This window comes from Terrapene carolina, unplaced genomic scaffold, assembly GCF_002925995.2.
Source record: "Terrapene carolina triunguis isolate 2854851 unplaced genomic scaffold, T_m_triunguis-2.0 Scaffold62, whole genome shotgun sequence".
In the NCBI taxonomy this organism is placed as follows: domain Eukaryota; kingdom Metazoa; phylum Chordata; order Testudines; family Emydidae; genus Terrapene; species Terrapene triunguis.
In genome coordinates, this window is record NW_020664413.1 from 61,038,424 (window position 1) to 61,057,526 (window position 19,103).

General features: G+C 46.0%; 1 protein-coding gene across 1 annotated transcript in view; it reads right to left on the bottom strand.

Moving 5' to 3' along the window:
- Positions 1 to 19,103, bottom strand: part of PTH2R (parathyroid hormone 2 receptor) — an 86,009-nt gene that overhangs the window by 39,928 nt on the left and 26,978 nt on the right. The window contains exons 3-7 of the mRNA XM_026647780.1: positions 16,197 to 16,307; positions 15,969 to 16,090; positions 13,166 to 13,263; positions 8,738 to 8,924; positions 7,147 to 7,300 (exon numbers count right to left, since the gene is read on the bottom strand). Coding sequence (XP_026503565.1) covers positions 7,147 to 7,300; positions 8,738 to 8,924; positions 13,166 to 13,263; positions 15,969 to 16,090; positions 16,197 to 16,307 — 672 coding nt within the window. The remainder of the gene's footprint in view (positions 1 to 7,146; positions 7,301 to 8,737; positions 8,925 to 13,165; positions 13,264 to 15,968; positions 16,091 to 16,196; positions 16,308 to 19,103) is intronic.

Genomic DNA, 19,103 nt, shown 5'->3' on the forward strand with positions numbered 1-19,103 from the left:
GAACTGGGACTGTTCTTAATGTGGTCTGTGAATGCTGAGAAAGGAGTGTGGCTAAGATGGTCTGCATTGGGGGATGGGAGACTGGCCGAGGGAGAATACCTGAGCATGTAACATGAGAACCCAGGAAGGGGTTAGAGGCCAGGTGACACCTTTGCCCGGGAAACGGAACAAAGGGGAGGGAGTTTCAGAGCTGGTTGGTGGAATGGCTGGGAGACAGACAGGACTCTGACCTCCTGAGGGGGCTATGGTGCCCTGGGACCCCAAGACGTACCTAATTGGGGGGGGGAGGGGTCCTGTTGTCTGTGCCTGCAAGACCTATCTTGGACTGTGTTCCTGTCGTCTAAATAAACCTTCTGCTTTACTGGCTGGCTGAGAGTCATGGTGAATTGCAGGAAGCCGGGGGTGCAGGGCCTGGTGTCCCCCCACACTCCGTGACAGCATGTTAATTTGTTTTCTCTGTAGTGCTTTCACCATAAGAATAAACGTGCTTGCTTAGAAAGAACTGTGTGATAATTCATAACTGCTGGAAATTACAGCTCTTCATAGCCCCTAGAATGAAAGCAGCGTGCAGACACTGGCCTGTTTAGGCAGGCTGGCTTGCTGGGAATATCAGAGTGTCGGCTGGGAACTACGCAGGCTGGAAAACCCCCAATCATAGGAAGGAGAGAGATGTGGGTCTCTACACAAGAAAGACGATATCTAAGGAGCAGTGAGCCTAGAGTGGCTGCTCTTGGTAGACCAGCAATGGGAAATACACAATGCAGTGGCCCTGAACTGTGACACTAACCAAGACACAGAGATTAAGTGACTCCCTCCCTGTCACCACAAACACATATCCTAAGATCATACCATGAACAAGTGTGTCTCAAGCCTGTTTTAGATGGACCGGCCTTAAAAAGACAACTGAGAAGGGTGGAGTGGATGTGAATAATAAGCCCAGGAAAATACCCAGGAGCCAAACTCACACTCCACTCTAATGAAGCGAATAAATCACAGCACTGGAGGAATGTATGAACTCTTTCACTTCAGATGACTCAGCACACAGAGATGCTCATATTACTATTAGAGCTTGGTGAATTTTTTCAACTGAAGCTTTTGCAGCAAAAAACCCCCACAGATTCAGCAACATCAAAATGTTTTGCGAATTCATGTTATTGTTTAGAAAAAAAAAAATTAAAAAACCCTAAAAATTTTTGTGTCAGCCCTTATTCTTTGTTTCCCCTCTCCTGACGTACGCTATCAGCTGAGTAGCACAGGCTTGAATAAAGTTTTAATGTCTCCTTGCTTTTTGATGCATATTATAAAGTGGGCTCCTATGTGAATGATGCACTCTGTGAGGTGTTTACCTTCTGCTGGAGGAGTATCCGCCGGAGAGTGGACACGCTGAGGCCAGAGAGGAACAGCGTTTAAATCACCAGGGCAGTTCTTACAGAATGAAACACTTGGTGGTGGAGCTCACCTTGGCCAACTTGTCAAGGAAGGAATGGGGACTGACAGCCAGGATGATAAATAGGCTGGATCACCTGTCCAGTTTCATGAGGGAAAGTGGGAAGGGGGAAAGCATGGAAGGAACAAACTGCATTGATCTCAAGCACTCCTACCATTCGCTCACATAACTGTATATAATCCCTTGAGCACCACAGCTGGTGTGCATCAGGGAGCATGACATTTTACCCTAACATTCACTGTGCATAAACTTGCAAGGAATCTACAAAGCACAGGAGTCTGGCTACACACATGCCACTTTTGTGGTCACACGGTGAACACCCATAGGGCTGATTTATGCTGCAGCATGGCAGTTGATCACACATGAAAGACAGGGAATATGGGCTCTAACCAATTAACCAAAAATGGTGGCCTGGAATGAAGAGTTGAATAAAAATCGCTTGGGGTCTCATTTATACCAGCTTTACACAGATTGACCTCAGAGGAGTTACTCCTCTTTGAACAGCATGAGCAGGAGGAGAATCAGGCCCTAAGTCTGCCCTCGGATCAACCTACTATCTTGAATACAGTCGTTATCTCAGAGCAGTACTTGGCATATACCCTCATCCTCCCCTTTACCCACCCATTCCTGACCACGCCCACCTGACTGCTTAGTCCCTACATCCCAAGCCCTAAAAAAGTAGTTACATGGTTAAATTTGGTCTCTCCTCTGAACAAGCTGTGTGATGCATTATGGGAGTCACATGCCCCAGGTGCATCATGGGAGATGTAGTCTGGCCAGAGAGCCCAGCCCACACTAGAAAATGGGGGCAACAAGTAGCTGAACCACATGTCCTGTCAGGCAATACAGCACCCTAGGAAGAAGCAGTTTAATACTTAACTGACATGGAATGAATCATTTCAAGTCAGTTCAACAAACCAGAGCTTCAATGTTTTGATTCAGAAATACAGAAAAACTTACCTGCGATCAAAAATGCTGAAACAAAAATGTTTCACCATTTCCAAATTGAAACACACATATTGAAATACCTGAATTTCCCATGGGACAGAAATTCCAATTTTTGTTCAGCTCGATTCAATACGTTTTGTATGGACTGTTTATAGCGATCCTAAGCAAACTATTTTAGAAGCCATTCTTGGAATTGGTGTGTGGGAAGCGGCTGCGATGTACTTTATCAAAAATATGTTAGTTTAGAAAAAAATTAAATAAATATAACAGTAAATGCGCGTGCAGAACGCAGCGTTGGCATGGAAACCAGTGAGTGTTGTGTGCTCCTCTCTTCAGTACTTTCTTTTCCTTGAGCTGCCAATTGAGATTTGAACATTATCATGATCGGAACATACAGATGTTGAATTATCAGCAAGACCCTGGCAGTGGTGGCTGAAGCACCCACTGCCATGCAAAGCAAATATGCAGATAAAAGGCCCCCGCAAAGCAAGCAGTGACTGAAGAGGAAGTAATTTACAGAAAGGCGGTCAGTAATGGTATCATAGCAGTTGGTGATTGAAAAGGCCTATTTGATCACCGCATCCCTCCCTTTGCAGAGGCAGGCTGCAAGTCTATACGAAAGGGCTACTGAACTCAGCAGGAAGAGTGAAAAGTAGCTTGAAACTAATAATCCCCAAATACTAGTAGATTTTTTTTTTAAATCACGAGGGACTCCACATTTTCAAAATGAAAAGCTATGATAAGGAGAAATGTGCTAGGAGATCTCCATATCGAATCCACCTTCAGCCCATCTTTATTCTCCATGGTAAGATTGCCACTGCCCTAGGGACTATGGGCTAGATTTCTGAAGGTATTTCAAGGGAGTCAGACATCAAATTTAGCTCTCGGTAGGCCCACTGAAGTCATAAGATGAATTTGACACATCATGCTTAATGTCTTTGTTCATTCAGCATTAGCGCTTGGGAAAGCAGCTCTGCTCTCTAATTACCCTCCACATCATCTGCTGCTGTAAATAAAACCTGATAGATTTTTAAAGGTCTGGAAAGCTGGCGCCTAGCCTTTGAAACAATCAAAACGTAGCCCTGAACATTCCAGGGGGGCTGGGGTGTCTAACTCTCTTAGGATCCTTTGAAAATCTGAGCCTGTGTTTCTAAAGTACCTTCCATCCAGACATCTCAAAGGCTCACACAATAACGTATTACACCACACAGAGCCCCGGTGAGTTAATGAGTATTACACCTAATGTGTTTTGATGTAGTGAAGCCGGCACAGGAGGTTAAATGATATGGCCAAACTCACGTGGATAGACAAGCCTATGTCAGAGCGAGGGATAGAACCTGGACGTATCCAATCAAGCATCTCCTATCAGTGTGTCTTAATAGATTAATTCAACGCTTTGGCAGATGATGGCAAGCAGGGCTGCACCCTGAAAGCTGCCAAGGAGATCTGGAAAGCGAAACGTTTTTGTTTACAGCACCAGATGATGCGGAGGGTACTTAGCGAACAGAGCTGCTTTCCCAAGTGCTAATGCTGAATGAACAGAGACATTAAACACCATGTGTCAAATGCATCCGATGACTTCAGTGGGCATGCCCCAGAGCTAAATTTGGCCCAGGATAGTTTCCCTCTGGAACGCTCTTCGTTCACAAGAAAAAGCAGCCTGTTTGCTCCTGAAAAGAGTTGTGCTACTTTAAGAGACTAACCAGAGATGGGAGAAACTTATGATGTTTTGTGTTTCATGAAGTGTTTAGATATTTTAAAATAAATAAAAAAAGCCCAAACTCTCCCCCTGTAATGTAACCCTCCTTTCCATTTCTCCCTTACCAGGGAAATTGATTTTAAAAACCAGGCAATAAATAGTAGCTCAAACACTGCTTTGCAACGAGCCCTGTTTATGGAGCAGCAAGCGCTGCCCCCGAGCAGCTCAGAAAACAGATGGTCTTTGAGTACATCTGCCTCCCAGTTCCCCCCTGTTGGGGGCGGGGCCATGCCCTCCACCAGCCCCAGACTTTGTGCAGCATGTTCCTCCAGCTCTTTGACGGGGGCAGAACGAAGGCTGTGACCCGGGATGTTGTACCCACTTACACCAGTCCTGATTTTTGCCCTATGTTTTTAAGGGCTTGATCCAGTCTTTACATTGACTTCAGTGGGCTTTGGATCAGGTCCTCACATAGGAACTCAGATACCATGCTGATGCAGGGCCATATAAACATCGAGCTAGCTAGATGGATTGAAAACCTCTTCAAAGCAGATATTACCTGCAGCTCCAGAGAAACATTTCGTTTCTATTCCCCTGTCCCGCAAGTCCTGAGACACACCCCAATCTAAGTGCACGGACTAAGCTGCCTCCCTTGAGCACAGAAATGAAGTGGGTGAAATGTTTTCTTATCGGAGGCAGAGCTACCAGGGTACGGAGAGAAACACTAATGCTGGGAGAACGTTATGTAACACCCACCCATTCAATGTAATGCCCTGTCCCCTGTAGTGGTGGCTGGGCCATATCTAGACATTGATGAGCCTGCAACAGCCTTGGCTAACAGAGCTGGATCTTTGAGCTCAGGGAGTAAAGGCTTGAGGCCCACTACTGCTGACCCACCGAGGGGCATGGAGTGAGTTACTTCTCCTGGAGATTTTAAGAGGACAGTAAAGAACGGTCCTGTGTATAAACAAGGTCTCTCTCTCTCGTTCAGTTCTCTTTAGTATGAAAAGAGACGCCTTAGAGCCACATTACTGCACTGCAAACATTTAATCAAAGACACCTTATTGCACCTGTCTCACATTGCAGTGCTTATTTATCTATTCCCTGCAGATACCATTCCCCTAGCAGTTCTTGTTACAGGGAAGCCTCCATTTACAGTGTCTTATGCCAGAACCACCACTTAGCATCAGGGATGAAATGTCAGTGGTGAACCATCAAGCAACACAATTAATAGATTCATAGATTTTTAAGGCCAGAAGGGACCACTGTGGTCCATCTGCATAACAGAGGCCAGGGAACCTCACCCAGTAATTTCTGCATCCAGCCCATACCGTCTGGTTGAGCTATAGTACAGCTAATAGAAAGATAGAGTCTGCAAGTACTGGAAAATCCACATCATCACTAGATAAGCTGTTCCAAGGATTAATGACCTTCACTGTTCAGTTCTGAGTTGAGCCCAGAACTAGAAAGACAAGGAAGGGGGGGAGCTGTTTAGGCTTGGATCAGCTGTGGAGAACACAAGTTTCAGCCTGCTAAATATCTTTTTTTCTCCTTCATGAATTCCCGTTTCAGAGCCCCGCCCTCAACCCCTCTGTCAATTTCACCAGCGTTAACTTCATTTCCCCCCCATTTCAGAAAAGTTAAAAATACTGAAATACAAAATGAAGTTAACCTCAGATCTCTTTACAGACCAGAGAACACACTTCACCGTGAAAGTAAAAGGAACCAGACAAGGGGTCTTAACTGCAGTGACTGTTTATAGAGGGGATGGTATGATGAGACTGCCAACAATGGCACATGTCCCATCTGTGACTGCTATTAGCAAATATCTTCAGTGGTCAGAGATGGGACACAAGCTGGGGAGAGCTCTGTGTTACTACAGAGAATTCTTTCCCAGGTGTCTGGCTGGTGGGTCTTGCTGACATGCTCGGGGTCTAACTGATCGCCATATTTGGGGTCGGGAAGGAATTTTACTCCAGGTCAGATTGACAGACTCTGGGGGCAGGGGGGGAATTTCACCTTCCTCTGCAGCATGTAGAATGGGTCACTTGATGGAATGAACTAGAATAAATGGTGAATTCGCTGTACCTTGAAGTCTTTAAATGATGAATTGAGGACGTCAGTAACACAGACACAGGTTATGGGCCTATTACAAGAGTAGGTGGGTGAGATTTCATGGCTTGCGACGTGCAGGAGGTCAGACTAGATGATCACGATGGTCCCTTCTGGCTTTAAAGTCTATGAGTAATGCAAGACTATGAGAACGCAAATCCTAGCGTAAGAAGTTCAACCTGAGGATGGCTGTTGAAGAGACCCAGTGCAGTAAGTAACCTCCTGCCATTTCTCTTCTGAGGCTTGTGGTCAATCCCCAGTTCTGGACACAGGGATGAATTCTGGTTTAAATCTGGAGTAACACCATTGACAGGAGCAGATTTACACTGATGGGACTCAGTGGAATTTGGCTTAAGCTCTGCAAATTCATAGATCCTTCTTGAACAGATAATAATGGCCAATGGACTGATATCTGAAATGAGCTAACAACATGAACAAACACAAATGTAATGGCTGAAGAATCTGAGGATAGGAGATTCACCTCTCTCTGGAGTATGGAGAGGACCCATTATCTCTTATTTTAATTTATAGAGAGGCTTTTCTGAGGTGCTCCCCACCACACTATGTTTAGCTTGCAATTAAGCGCTTCACATATTTGCTTTGCCCTCACAACAACCCTGGAGGTAGGGATGTATTATTATCCACATTTCAGAGACAGGAGATGGAGGAGTTAAGTGACTTGCCTATGGTTGTACAGGAAGTCAGTGGCAGAGCTGTGCCTCCTGATGGAGTTCACCGGTGGTGCCCAACACAATCAACTTCCTGCAACTACTGGTGACAATAGATTATTGCTGGACATAGGTCCTTCCTGTCTTTTGTTTGTTTGTTTGTGTCTCATGTGATGAAACAGAGCAATGGGGATAGTAAAATAGCAGAATCCTCTCCCTCTGAGAAGCCTGATGAAAAGATGCAAGGAACAGAAGAGTCCCATATACCTTACCCCAGCCTATCAAGGTGAAGCCCCACAGGTATTTGGTATCCGAAAAGAAAGCCACAAAGATTAGGCTGTGCAGGTAGAGGCCTTCAACCAGGATCCAGTAGTAGTTGGTGGCCAAGAAGTAAATAAACATCACAACCGCAATCTTGCACCCCACCTGTCAAGGAACCCAAACAGAAAGCTAATGGGTTACCATTCCTGGATACAGCAACCATCCGAGAATCACCATTATGCTACTAAACCCATTGCACATGGCTCCTATTCTGACAACTTTTCATCTCTCTGTAAATAAGACGTGTTAAAGGCAGCAAGGCCATCCTTAGCACAGCATCGAGTCTTTGTGTAAAGTCAATAGCTCTCCTTGCTTTGTAAGGACCATTTGTGGATGCATTAGTGCTTGTGAAAGTGAACAAACAGCATCCCTCTGAGACAGCTATATTGGGGGCGAGAGCTGTACAAGCTTCCCACACCCACGCTCCTCTGTTAGGGCAGCTTCATTATGACCTGCTAATGCAGTCCTGGGTCTCACTCGAGCAGAGAATGACAAGTGGCTCAGATTTTGCAAGGAGGCCAGCCAGGGTGACCCAAACAAATGTGAGTCAGTCTGATCCCCATTAACGAAGAGAAGGATTCACAAGAGAAATAGACAGACAAGTATTGAAATCTAGGGAACAATTTTCAAAGGTGCTTAAGTCAGAGGTTCTCAACCAGGGCTACGTATACGCCTGGGGGTAGGCACAGGTCTTCCTGGGATACATTAACTCGTCTAGATATTTGCCTAGTTTTATAACAGGCTACATAAAAGGCATTAGCAAAGTCAGTAAAATTTCATATAGACAGTGACTTGTTTATACTGCTCTATACACTGAAATGTAAGTCCAATATTTATATTCCAATTGATTTATTTTATAATTATATGGTAAAAATGAGAGTGTGCTGTGACATTTCTGTATTTTTAGATCTGATTTTGTAAGTTTCTAAGGGAGGTAAAACTTGGGGATATGCAAAACAAATCAGACTCCTGAAAGGGGCACAGAAGTCTGGAAAGGTTGAGAGCCACTGGCTTAAGTGACTTAGGAATCCAAGTCCCATTTTTAAAAGTGTCAAGCACTTAAGTGAAGATTTTAAAGGTACTTAGGCACCTAAAGATGAAGATAGGGGCCTAGTGGGATTTTCAGACGTGCCTCAGCACCTAATTCCCGCTGGCACCTATGTACTTTTGAAAATCCCACCAGGCGCCTATCTTCACCTTTCAGCACCTAAATACCTTTAAAAATCTGGCCCTAGGAGCCAGAGTCTCACTGATAGTCAGTGAGGCCCAGATTCTCATAGGCCCCCAACTTCCACTGACATCAATACCTTTGAGGAGCCAGGCCTCGGGATCTTAAGTCACTTTAAGAAAATGAGACTTTGGCCCATTGCATACTGAATTTTCAAGAGCCCGATCCTCAGGATCGGCCTGATATTTTATCCTGATTCACCACAGTAATACCTCGCCACTCTGGAAGGAATACAGATTGTCCTAAAGGGGCATAACAACTCAGGGAACAGTTCACTAGCAGGCTGACTGTTTTCCCTGAGGGTCAATGCTTACGTATTGTGACTTGTCAATTGCAGGTGCCACTACAGTGCTCCGGAGGTCACTCATCAGCAGAGAGTCCAGTTCTTTGACGCCTATGTGAGTATGCACAACTTTGTCCTTGATAAAGATGCTGGCAGCTCTTAGCATGAAAGAGACAAAGAGATGCATGTGGATGCAATTCCTGGTGCAGTGCAGCCTCCTACGGGAAGAAAAGGATCATTTAGAAGAGGCTATTGAATTCAGCCAGCAAAAGGGCAAAATTTTGCCGTAGGCTCTGGGATAATCTATGGCCAAGCTCGGCAAGTTCAATACTTCCTCATCCCTTGACTTAGTCACTATTTCATACTTTAAGGAGTCTGTTATATTTTTCTTAGGAAGGACAAAAATACTAAATAAAAGGGCATGATGACTTAGCGATGACAGTTACCTACAATATTCTTGCGGAACTTTCCTGTCGTGGGAGATTTATATATAATTATAATGGATAGAGGATACAAATTCTCTTTATCTTTGAGTTCTGTCTGAAACTCTAGCCCACAGCATAATCTTCAGAACCCCTGCATGGTGTATCATTTAATAAGGCTTATAATGCAACACCTCACATGAGCAAATGTCTACAAGTCTCAGCTGTTGACAGTCTGCAGCCTGTTGTTCGTACACTGAGTAGAAAGCTTGTGCCCGATGCCACCCTGACAGCAACAGAAACTAATCGGGCTGAATCGTACAACCACTTACTCAGAAACATTGTGCATCGGACAGTGAATAAGGCTACTGAAGGGGGAAGTTCACGATATTATGCACTATGCTTGGTAGTTAGAGTCTGCACTACAGCATCCTTAAATTACATAGGCCCCAACTCAGGAAAGCAGCTCTATTGAGGACAGCCCTCCAGCAAATGCTTAACATCAAACATGTGCTTAAGTCCCGTTTGTGACGCTGGCAGACCAGGTGCCAGCTCATGCCAGAGCCCCAAGCCTATTCATTGTGTATTAGTATAGATCAAAGTGATTATTAAATGTATACGAGTGTATTTGGTGTTTAAATGCATGAAAACTAGTGGGACGTTACTTGCATTGTTTTCACTTATCTGTATCCTGCTATAATGTAGGAGCAAACATTTCCATTCTGTGTACCCCTGTAACTAAATAACCCATCAAACAAGCCCTAAAACGCGAAGGAGGCTTTGTGGAATGCAAATGCGGAACTTGAACAGAAAAGTGCTAATTTCAAAGCAAGTGGTCATTATGTGTGATGGCTGGAGGTCAAAGACTCTAAATGCATTTCTCACTCGCAGTCATCAAAGGAAAAGCCCACGTGGGTAGTGACACTGTCAGCTTGTTTTCTGTGAGAAGAAGCTATAAGTATGGATTCAGGGAAAGATCCTTCATCTCTGGACTGTTTGGACTCTGACAGAGAAGTGTACCAGATAAAAGCCGAGGTCCCCAAAGACAATCTGGGTACCCTGAGAAGACTTTTGGGAAACTGGCAGTTTATGACATCACTGCCACCATTTGGAATTAAAAACTGTGATTCATTTGTGCATACATTTTATCTGCTTTAACCTCTCAATAACTCTCATTTCCTTTTCTTAGCGAATAAGCCTTTAGCTAGTTTACTATAGAATTGGCTACCAGGGTTGTCTTTGGTGTAAGATCTAGAGTACCAATTGATCTAGGGCAGCGGTTCTCAAACTGGGGGTCACGACCCCTTAGAAGGTCAGGTGGTTATTACACGGGGGGGTTGCAAGCTGTCAGCCTCCACCCCAAACCCTGCTTTGCCGCCAGCATTTATAATGGTGTTAAATATATAAAAACGTGTTTTTAATTTATAAGGGGGGGGGGTCACACTCAGCGGCTTGCTATGTGAAAGGGGTCACCAGTGCAAAAGTTTGAGAACCACTGGTCTAGGGTAACTGATTGGTCTCTTGAGACTGGGAGCAACCAGATGTGATGTGGTTTTCGGTTTAAGTGACCATTATCACAAAGTCCAGTTTGTCTGGGTGGCAAGATAGACTGGAGAGTCTAAGGGGACTGTCTATGACTCCGTGGTAAGACTGGTACACTGATCCAGGAGTTCACATTTGTTACTGGCTTGGTCAAATCTAATTACAGAACCCACTACCAGTGTGGGGTGTCTGCCCTGTTTTCTGACAGTCTGCCTTGAGGTTGGCACTCAGAGCTGTGAGCCACTCCAGACAGCGTGACACCATTGACTTCATAGATTCACAGAAAGACTACCAGTGATGGAAAAATCCACAATGTCCCTAGGTAAATTGTTTCAGTGGTTAATTAACCTCAATGTAAAAAACACGCACCGTGTTTCTAGTCTGAAGTTGTCTAGCTTCAGTTTTCAGTCCCTGGTCCTGTTAAGCCTTTGTGTGATAGATTAAAGAACTGTCTACCCTCAGAATTCCATTCCTCTTGTAAACCATGATCAAGTCACCTTTTAACCTGTTCTTCAATAAATAAAACCGATTGAGCCTCTTTACTCTCTCACTACAAGGCACGTCCTCCAGACCCTGTAGTTCTTTTCTGAACCCTTTCTGATTTTCCAGCACCCTTTTTGATGTATGGACACCTGAACCAGACAGTAATAGTCTCATTAATGCTATATACACACACACACAACGATAATACCACCTCCCCATTCCAACCTGATAATCCCCTGCTTACATGGATCACATTCACTCAGCAGCTACCAACTCACACTAGGAGCTCACATTCAATTGGTTATCTACCATCTCCTTTACAGAGTGACTGCGTTCTTATTGACTTGAGTAGGCCTTAAGCACATGAATGTGCCAAAGAGCTCTCCTGAACAGAAGTGGCCCTGAAGCACCTACCTAAGTGTTTTTCTGAATCTGATTCTAGCAGAGGTCAAACATCTTGCTGCTTGCAATAGCTTCCTCTACCCACACCCTTGCAACTAAAACAATATCAACATTTCTTCCGAGATTAAACCTTGCTCACATGCTATGGAAAAGAAGTTGGAAGAATGTGTGTAACTGCGCCACCTGGAGACACCTGCCCTAATGCATAATATTAACTCCCTAAGGTCCTTTCCCAGTATGCACTGGGTTTCATGCTGATGACTCAGTAACGAAGGCAATCATTATTATCTATTTTTAAAGCCATAATAGAAACACAGACAAAATTGCCAGAAACACCAACAAGTGCATATGCTGACAATGAAAATACTGCATAGTCTTACTACTTATTTATAAGTAAGTAAGTATATTTATTTATACTTATTTATAAATAAGTAAGTATTTATACCTGCCTCTGGAAATTTCCACTACATGCATCTGACGAAGTGGGTATTCACCCACGAAAGCTTATGCTCCAATATGTCTGTTAGTCTATAAGGTGCCACAGGACTCTTTGTCAAGTCTTACTACCGTAACCCTCATCCTCCTCGCTCCTTTCCCTTCCTACTGTTCGCCCCCATCATTTTTTTCCTGTCACAGGTCAGGTTTGCATTGGGACTGTGACATCCCTAAGAGGCCTGGCGCAGAACCTGCAGCCCAGGAGGGTGCGGTGGCAAGGGGCCGTCTACGTTACAGCAGCTTCCCTAGGCTGACCTATGGGTCGCAGCACTGCTCTTAATGGCTGCAGTGCTACTTGCATTCCCTGGCATTCCTCTCCCGCACCTAGCACGCTCCCTACACCAGGATTCATGAGGAGGTTCTCCGCTCTACGGCTGTCTTCTGCAGTGCCTGCACCAGAAGAAATCTTCCAGAGCCAAAAACAGGGCTTTCAGAGCTCCTTTGCAGCCTTTTTACACAGCATAAAGGGGCCAGAGCAAAAGCGAGGATCTCACTGTTTTTCTGTTTGTCTTCCGTGAAATGCCTAACACGCTGCTGCAGACCATAATACGAATAATAGTCATGGAAAACCTGGCATGCAGTCTTTAGAGTTTGTTTCTTCGTTGGTTATTTCAAAAGAGAGCATTAGAGTGAGCATTCAACTCCTAAAGTGTTGGCAACTAACTATAGCAATATCCCTATCAGTAACTCGAGCGGATACATGCCAGCAAGTCTATTGTTTCAGTTGTGAAATAAGCCATTAAGCCTCAAACAGACTATAGGATAAACCACTCTGATCATTCTGTGCCTCACGGTGCTGTCATCTTTAACAGTTCTGGAGACAGACAATACAACGTCTCTTGCTGCTTGCAATTTGTACATGGCCATTGGAAATTATTTTCCCTTGAAATGTTTTAATGTGTTCTTTGTCTGATCAAAGCTTTACACAATGGGTAGCCATTGAAAATTACTCCATGTAATGCACAATATTTACTCTCAGCGCTGCAGACAGGAATATAAAAAACAGCATCAAGAGATTGGACAGTCCTGTGTGAATAAGGAACATTAGATTATCTCCTGTAGAGATGATGGTGCAAAAAGGGGACAGAGACCAGCTGGGACTATGAATCTCTCACCTGAAGTAGCCAATGATGAAAACAGCCACTGCCAGAGAACTGAAGGACATAGAATATCCAACAGTGTACATAATGTAGAGACGTTCAAAGAATTCCCGCTGGAAAAGAAAACAAGATCATTTCCACTTTATTTTCTTCATCTGTGTGTACAGTCTCCAATAATCCAGTTTCACTTAATAAGGGACAAGTCCTAATGCAGGGGTCTCAAACTGAAATGATCACGAGGGCCACATGAGGACTAGTACATTGGCCCGAGGGCCACATTACTGACACCTCCTCCCCCCCCCCGCCGCCCTCGGCCCCGCCCCCACTCCATCCCTGCCATGAGGCCCCGCCCCTGCCCCACCTCTTCCCACCCCTTCCCTGCCCCCATTCCAATCCCTTCCCCGAAATCCCCACCCCAACTCCACCCCCCCCGCCCCCAGGGAGTGCAGGAGGGGTGTGGGGTGTGGCAGGGGCTCAGGGCAGGGAGTTGGGGTGTGGGGTGCAGGAGGGGTGAGGGGTGCGGAAGGGGCTCAGGGCAGTGGGTTGGGGTGTGGGATGCAGGAGGTGTGAGGGGTGCAGCAGGGGGTCAGGGCAGGGGATCGGGGTGCAGGAGGGGTGCGGCAGGGGGTTCAGGGCACTGGGTTGGGGTGCAGGAGGGGTGTGAGGTGCATCAGGCGGCTCAGGGAAGGAGGTTGGGATCCAGGAGGGGTGTGGGGTGCGACAGGGGGCTCAGGGCAGGGGGTTGGGGTGCAGGAGAGGTGTGGCAGGGAGTCAGGGTGCAGGGTGCGGCAAGGGGCTCAGGGCAGGGGGTTCGGCTGCAGGGGGGGGGGGCAGGGCAGGCTCCCTGCCTGCCTGTCTGCCCTGCCCCGCCCCGCCCCCGCGCCGCTCCGGGATGTGTGTATTGCTGTTGCTTCAGGCACCACCCCTAGCATCTCCCATTGGCCGGGAACGGGGAACCGTGGCCAATGGGAGCTGCTGGGGGCGGTGCCTGAAGCAACATCAACACACACACACACACACACACCAATGTGCCCCCCGTTCCCCACGTTCCGGCCGCTTCCTGGCGCGGGGGCAGGGCAGGCAGGTAGGCAGCCTGCCCTGCCCCCGGTGCGCGTGGGGAAGGGGCCGGTCTAGGTAAATGCTGGGGGGGGGGAGGGGGAGCCGCGAACAGCTCGCGGGCCGCATGCGGCCCACGGGCCGTGTGTTTGAGACCCCTGCCCTAACGTGTGTTATTGGGCCGTATTCATCCCTGCTGTAACCCCATTGACATCAGTGGAGTTACACCAGGGATGAACTTGCTGTACTGCCATCCCAAAGAATTCAAGATTCATCAGTCTACAGTGGGGGGGGGGGGGGGAATCACAAGAGTATTAAAAGGAATAATTTGGGTTCATATATTTGCCTTCTGGTGTTGTACTCTTTAGGGGGTCACTTTTAAAACTTTATTCCACAACCATGGAAACTAACTTTTTTTTTTTTTTTTTTTTTTTTTTTTATGTTAATTTTAATTTTTTTTTTTTTTTTTTTTTTTTATTAAATGAAAGAGGAGATCATGTAACATGATTCCTGGAGCTGCAGATTTGAAGAAATGCACTAACCACCATTCAAAATCACCAGAGCAGGCGATATTGGCATTGTGTCTGTTGTCAGTTCCCCCCACTAGCTTTGGTGGGAGGGAGGGAATAATCGGACGCACTTCTCTTGCCCTGCTATCTGCTCAGCTCCATTGACTTCTACACCGGAGGGGGTGGAGCCAAGGCTCTGATTCCTCCTCCTCCCTGATCCCTCTCAGCTCAGTTGCTGATGGCGCTTTAGAATATGTTAGTCTCTAGCTCATTGCCCTGAAGAGGGCTGCTGTGCGACAGCTTGCTGAGAGTCTAGCATGAATACATCACACGGCTCAGTATTAAAAGGAAGAAAGAGCTAGCTTATTTAGACCCAGATCCTGAAGTGGGATCCATCCGAGCAAACAGCTGCAAAGACAGACATTGATTTCAATGGGAATTATGGGCCTGGGAGCTTTTGAAAAATCTATTGAGCATTTATCTGCATCATCAGGTGCCTAAGTACTTTAAAAATGGCCCAAATCCCACAGACATAAGGACTTACACCTCACCAAAGCTACTTATAAGGGGAAAACATATACATAAAAATGTTTGAGAGTCTGGGGCTTTTAAAAAAAAAAAAAATACTGATCAGTTATACAGCACTTTCCATTCAAGCATCCCTAATCTCAAGATAAACAAATAACATTATCCTCATTATACAGATAGGAAAACTGAGGAACAGGCAGGTTCATTGACGTGCCCCTATATCACAAGCCGATTCAGTGGCAGAGTACCAAATTGAGCCCAAGTTTCTTCATCCCCAGCCGTGGGACAAGAATTTTGGACCCAAGAATCTGGAGTTAGTCCACCCCTGCCAAAAGCAGATACCATGCTGACTAAAGCCAATGGAAATTGCAGCTTTGGCTGAATTTAGCCCTCACAACCACATTAACCACAGCGAGGAACACCTGAGAGGGGAAGTGCCTTCAGTTCCTAGATTCAGTGTCTGCAGTTCCTTCATGTCTACATTGTTTTAAATAAGCCTCTTCCTCATTTTACAACTTAAAAACCATCGTGTAAATAAACAAACGCTCATTGGGTCTGATGCACCATTATTAAATTAGGACAACAATGTGCAGGTCGTTCATATTTCCAATTGTTTCTGTACAGAACCATCAAGGAATGAAAAAAGTGTGTACAATTTCAGGATTTGTTCTTCCCATCCAAACTCTCATGCTCTAGGATTGCATTGGATAAAAACACCCCCGTACCTTCCCCGAGCTGATTTCTGGCTGTAAGTAGCGAAGGCAGTCCGAGTAATTGGCCCACGTTCGGTTCAAACCCTGCACAAGGCCCCATGTTCCATTAGGGCTACAGTGTCTGAAAGCCACCCCTGCAAGGAGGAAATGAGTCTTGGTTAGTCTACGTGGGTTCTTTGCCCCACCTGGCTTTTCATTTGCTTCACATAAATCCTATGAGGACTACAAGACCGGCAGTACCTTTGTGATTGAAGTCATATATATAAGGAGGGCATGGAACAGCCAACATTTTTCCCAGTGAGCCCCTGGGCCAGCATATTAGTCCATCCCATTCTGGAAAGCAGTTACCCTCTGCATACAAAAAGAAGGAAGACATAGAAAGGAGAAATGAAAAGTATGAGACAAGCTTCTATGCCGCTTATTTTTTACCGTAGCTCCTAAATATTTAAAAGTATCTTGCAATTTAGTTACCTACGGATTAAAAAGTGTTAAATTTCTTCCCAAGTAACTTAATTGATAATGAATCAGTGATATCTAGCTTATACCCCAAAACAGTATCCGTTTCTTTAAAAACCCAATGCGTAGACGCTTTAGAGATGCAGACAGTTCCCCACTTCCATATAACTCTTCATCTCTGACTCTCAACCCACCTACTTTACACCATCCACCAACCTTAACTCTGCCCTCCGACGTTTGCAAAATAGGTCAAATGTATTGGAAATGGTCCCCCATGAATAGGAGATCATATACTGCTAGGAATTCGTTATTTTGACCATTGCACACATTTTTGTTGATTCTGGGAGCTGTGGTACGATAGGTAGAGCAAGGTATGTCTATGAACCTCATAAGTTGGTGAATCACCAAGGATGCTGCACCGACAGCGTTGGGCTGGTCAGGGAACGTGCATCTCTCGTATCTTTAAGAACACAGTATATCCAGAAAGCTGCAAGCCGGGGGACATTCTTTCCCATCCAGCAGGTTACCATTTGCAATGCTGAAACGCCAATATTGGTCTGGGGGGGCCCAGCCATCCCCTTGTTTGTGAAGCCATACACGGAACGCCTCCACAGCACCAAGGAAAGATTCAGCCACTGGCTCAACAGGTGCAGAATGATAGCTGAACATGCTTTTGGTTGACTGAAGAAACAATGGGGATTGTTTACTGAACCGTTATAGCTGCCTGCTGTGTCCTGCATAATATCCGTGAGGCAAAGGGGGAAAAGTTACCACCAGCGTGGAAGGCTGAGGTAGAACATTTGTTGAATTTCAGCAGCTGGACATAAGAGCTATTAGAAGAGCTCAACATGGAGCTATACCGTTAAGGGAGGCCTTGAAAGAGCATTTAACCATGAGCCACAGTAATGCACTGCGGTGGACTCTACATGGCCCTGCCGTTTTGGGGCCTGTTGGGAATTGCCTGGTGCTTGCTATACATTTATGAATATAGCACTGTTTGTCACTGATCCTAGGAGTTCTGTCACACTGTACAACAAGCGTGTAAGTGCTTTCAGTTCCGCTAGGCACTCTGCAGAATAGGTTGTCAACGAAAGAAGATGAATTATTTTCCAAAAAAATAGAAGTTTTTTGAACAACAAGAAGAGTGCAAGAAAAACGGGTGCAATTTAAAAACAAATACGTTTAAAAAGAAGTAAATAAATTAATGGAACAGAACTTAAGGGAAAAGAACATTCATGTCCGTTTTTACCTACACCCAGCAACCATGGCTCTCCCAGGTCAGCGTATGTGAAGCGGTGGCTGTCCTTACTGTCCCCCAGTGTGAAGTTGTAGGGGTAGGGATGCAGCCCCTGGGGCCATGTGGAATGTTGAGAGGGGTGTAGGGAGGCACTAAAATGGAGTTCTCCCTGGACGGCAAAGGGAGCTTAGCCTGTGATTGTCAAACCTGTCAGTCCACCTGAGTCTGCAGCATCCGTGTTTGCTGCCGGAGAAGCCCCTGTATATCCTGGTGCCTCGCCTTCTCCTGTCCAGTCTTTCCTTTTCCATACAGCCTGCAATATTCACATTCCAGGCCCTCTGCTCATGGTCTGATGCAGCACTGGCTTGCTGGAGCTCATTGAGCATGTCGTCCCAAGTCCTCTTCTTTCTCCTCATCTGGCTCAGGCATTCTGCAGGCGTGGAGGGGGAAGCCCTGAAAACTGCAACACCAGCAGCTCCAGACAGAACACAGGTACCACTGGCACTATAGCCACAACAGAAAGCGAAGGGTTCAGAACTCCCTTTGCTTGCTCCCCTCGAGTTTTTACACAAGACGTGCTTATTGACACTTCTACTTGGGATTGCTTGCGCACAGCACCAGCCCTGGGGAGCATGGCCCACCAGGGGTGGGAAATGAGGAAGGAATTGCTCAGTTGCATGACACTAGGACGATAAGGCACTGAATACTGGTACCAGTTTCCACAGGCAATGGTGATTTTAGTGGATCTCTCACTCCCGAGGGTAACAAAGGCACAGCTGCTGCTGGCATCCCGAAGCCGCCTGGGCCTATATGTCGCTAGCCCGTGTACTGCAATGATGCCTGACGAAGTCATCACAGATTGGCGTGGGAAAGTGTCCTGCCACAGAGGAAGAAATAAGGCTGCCATCCCGAGAAGCCTTTGGGAGAGGATTGCAGAGAACCTCCATGAAAGTTTCATCAAGATCTCTCAGGAGAATTCAAAGAACATAAGAACGGCCCTACTGGGTCAGACCAAAGGTCCATCTAGCCCAGTATCCTGTCTTCCGACAGTGGCCAGTGCCAGGTGCCCCAGAGGGAATGAACAGAACAGGTAATCATCAAGTGATCCATCCCCTGTCGCTCATTCCCAGCTTCTGGCAAACAGAAACACCCAGGATGCCCCTGTGTACATAAACTGCTCTGCATTGACCTCCACGGCCTAACTCTACAGGGGAATGAAAAGCAGATAACTGCCTCTGCTTGTTGTACCACTACCTCTTCTAGTACAAATAAATTAATGAAAAAGTTGATAGCTGCATCCTGCTAAGCTGGGAGCACCATCTGTACATCATTGGAATGGGAAATACGTTTACACACCAGGGCCGGCTCCAGGCACCAGCCGAGCAAGCTCATGCTTGGGGCGGCATATTCTAAGGGGCGGCATTCCCTCCAATCCTTTTTTTTTTTTTTTTTTC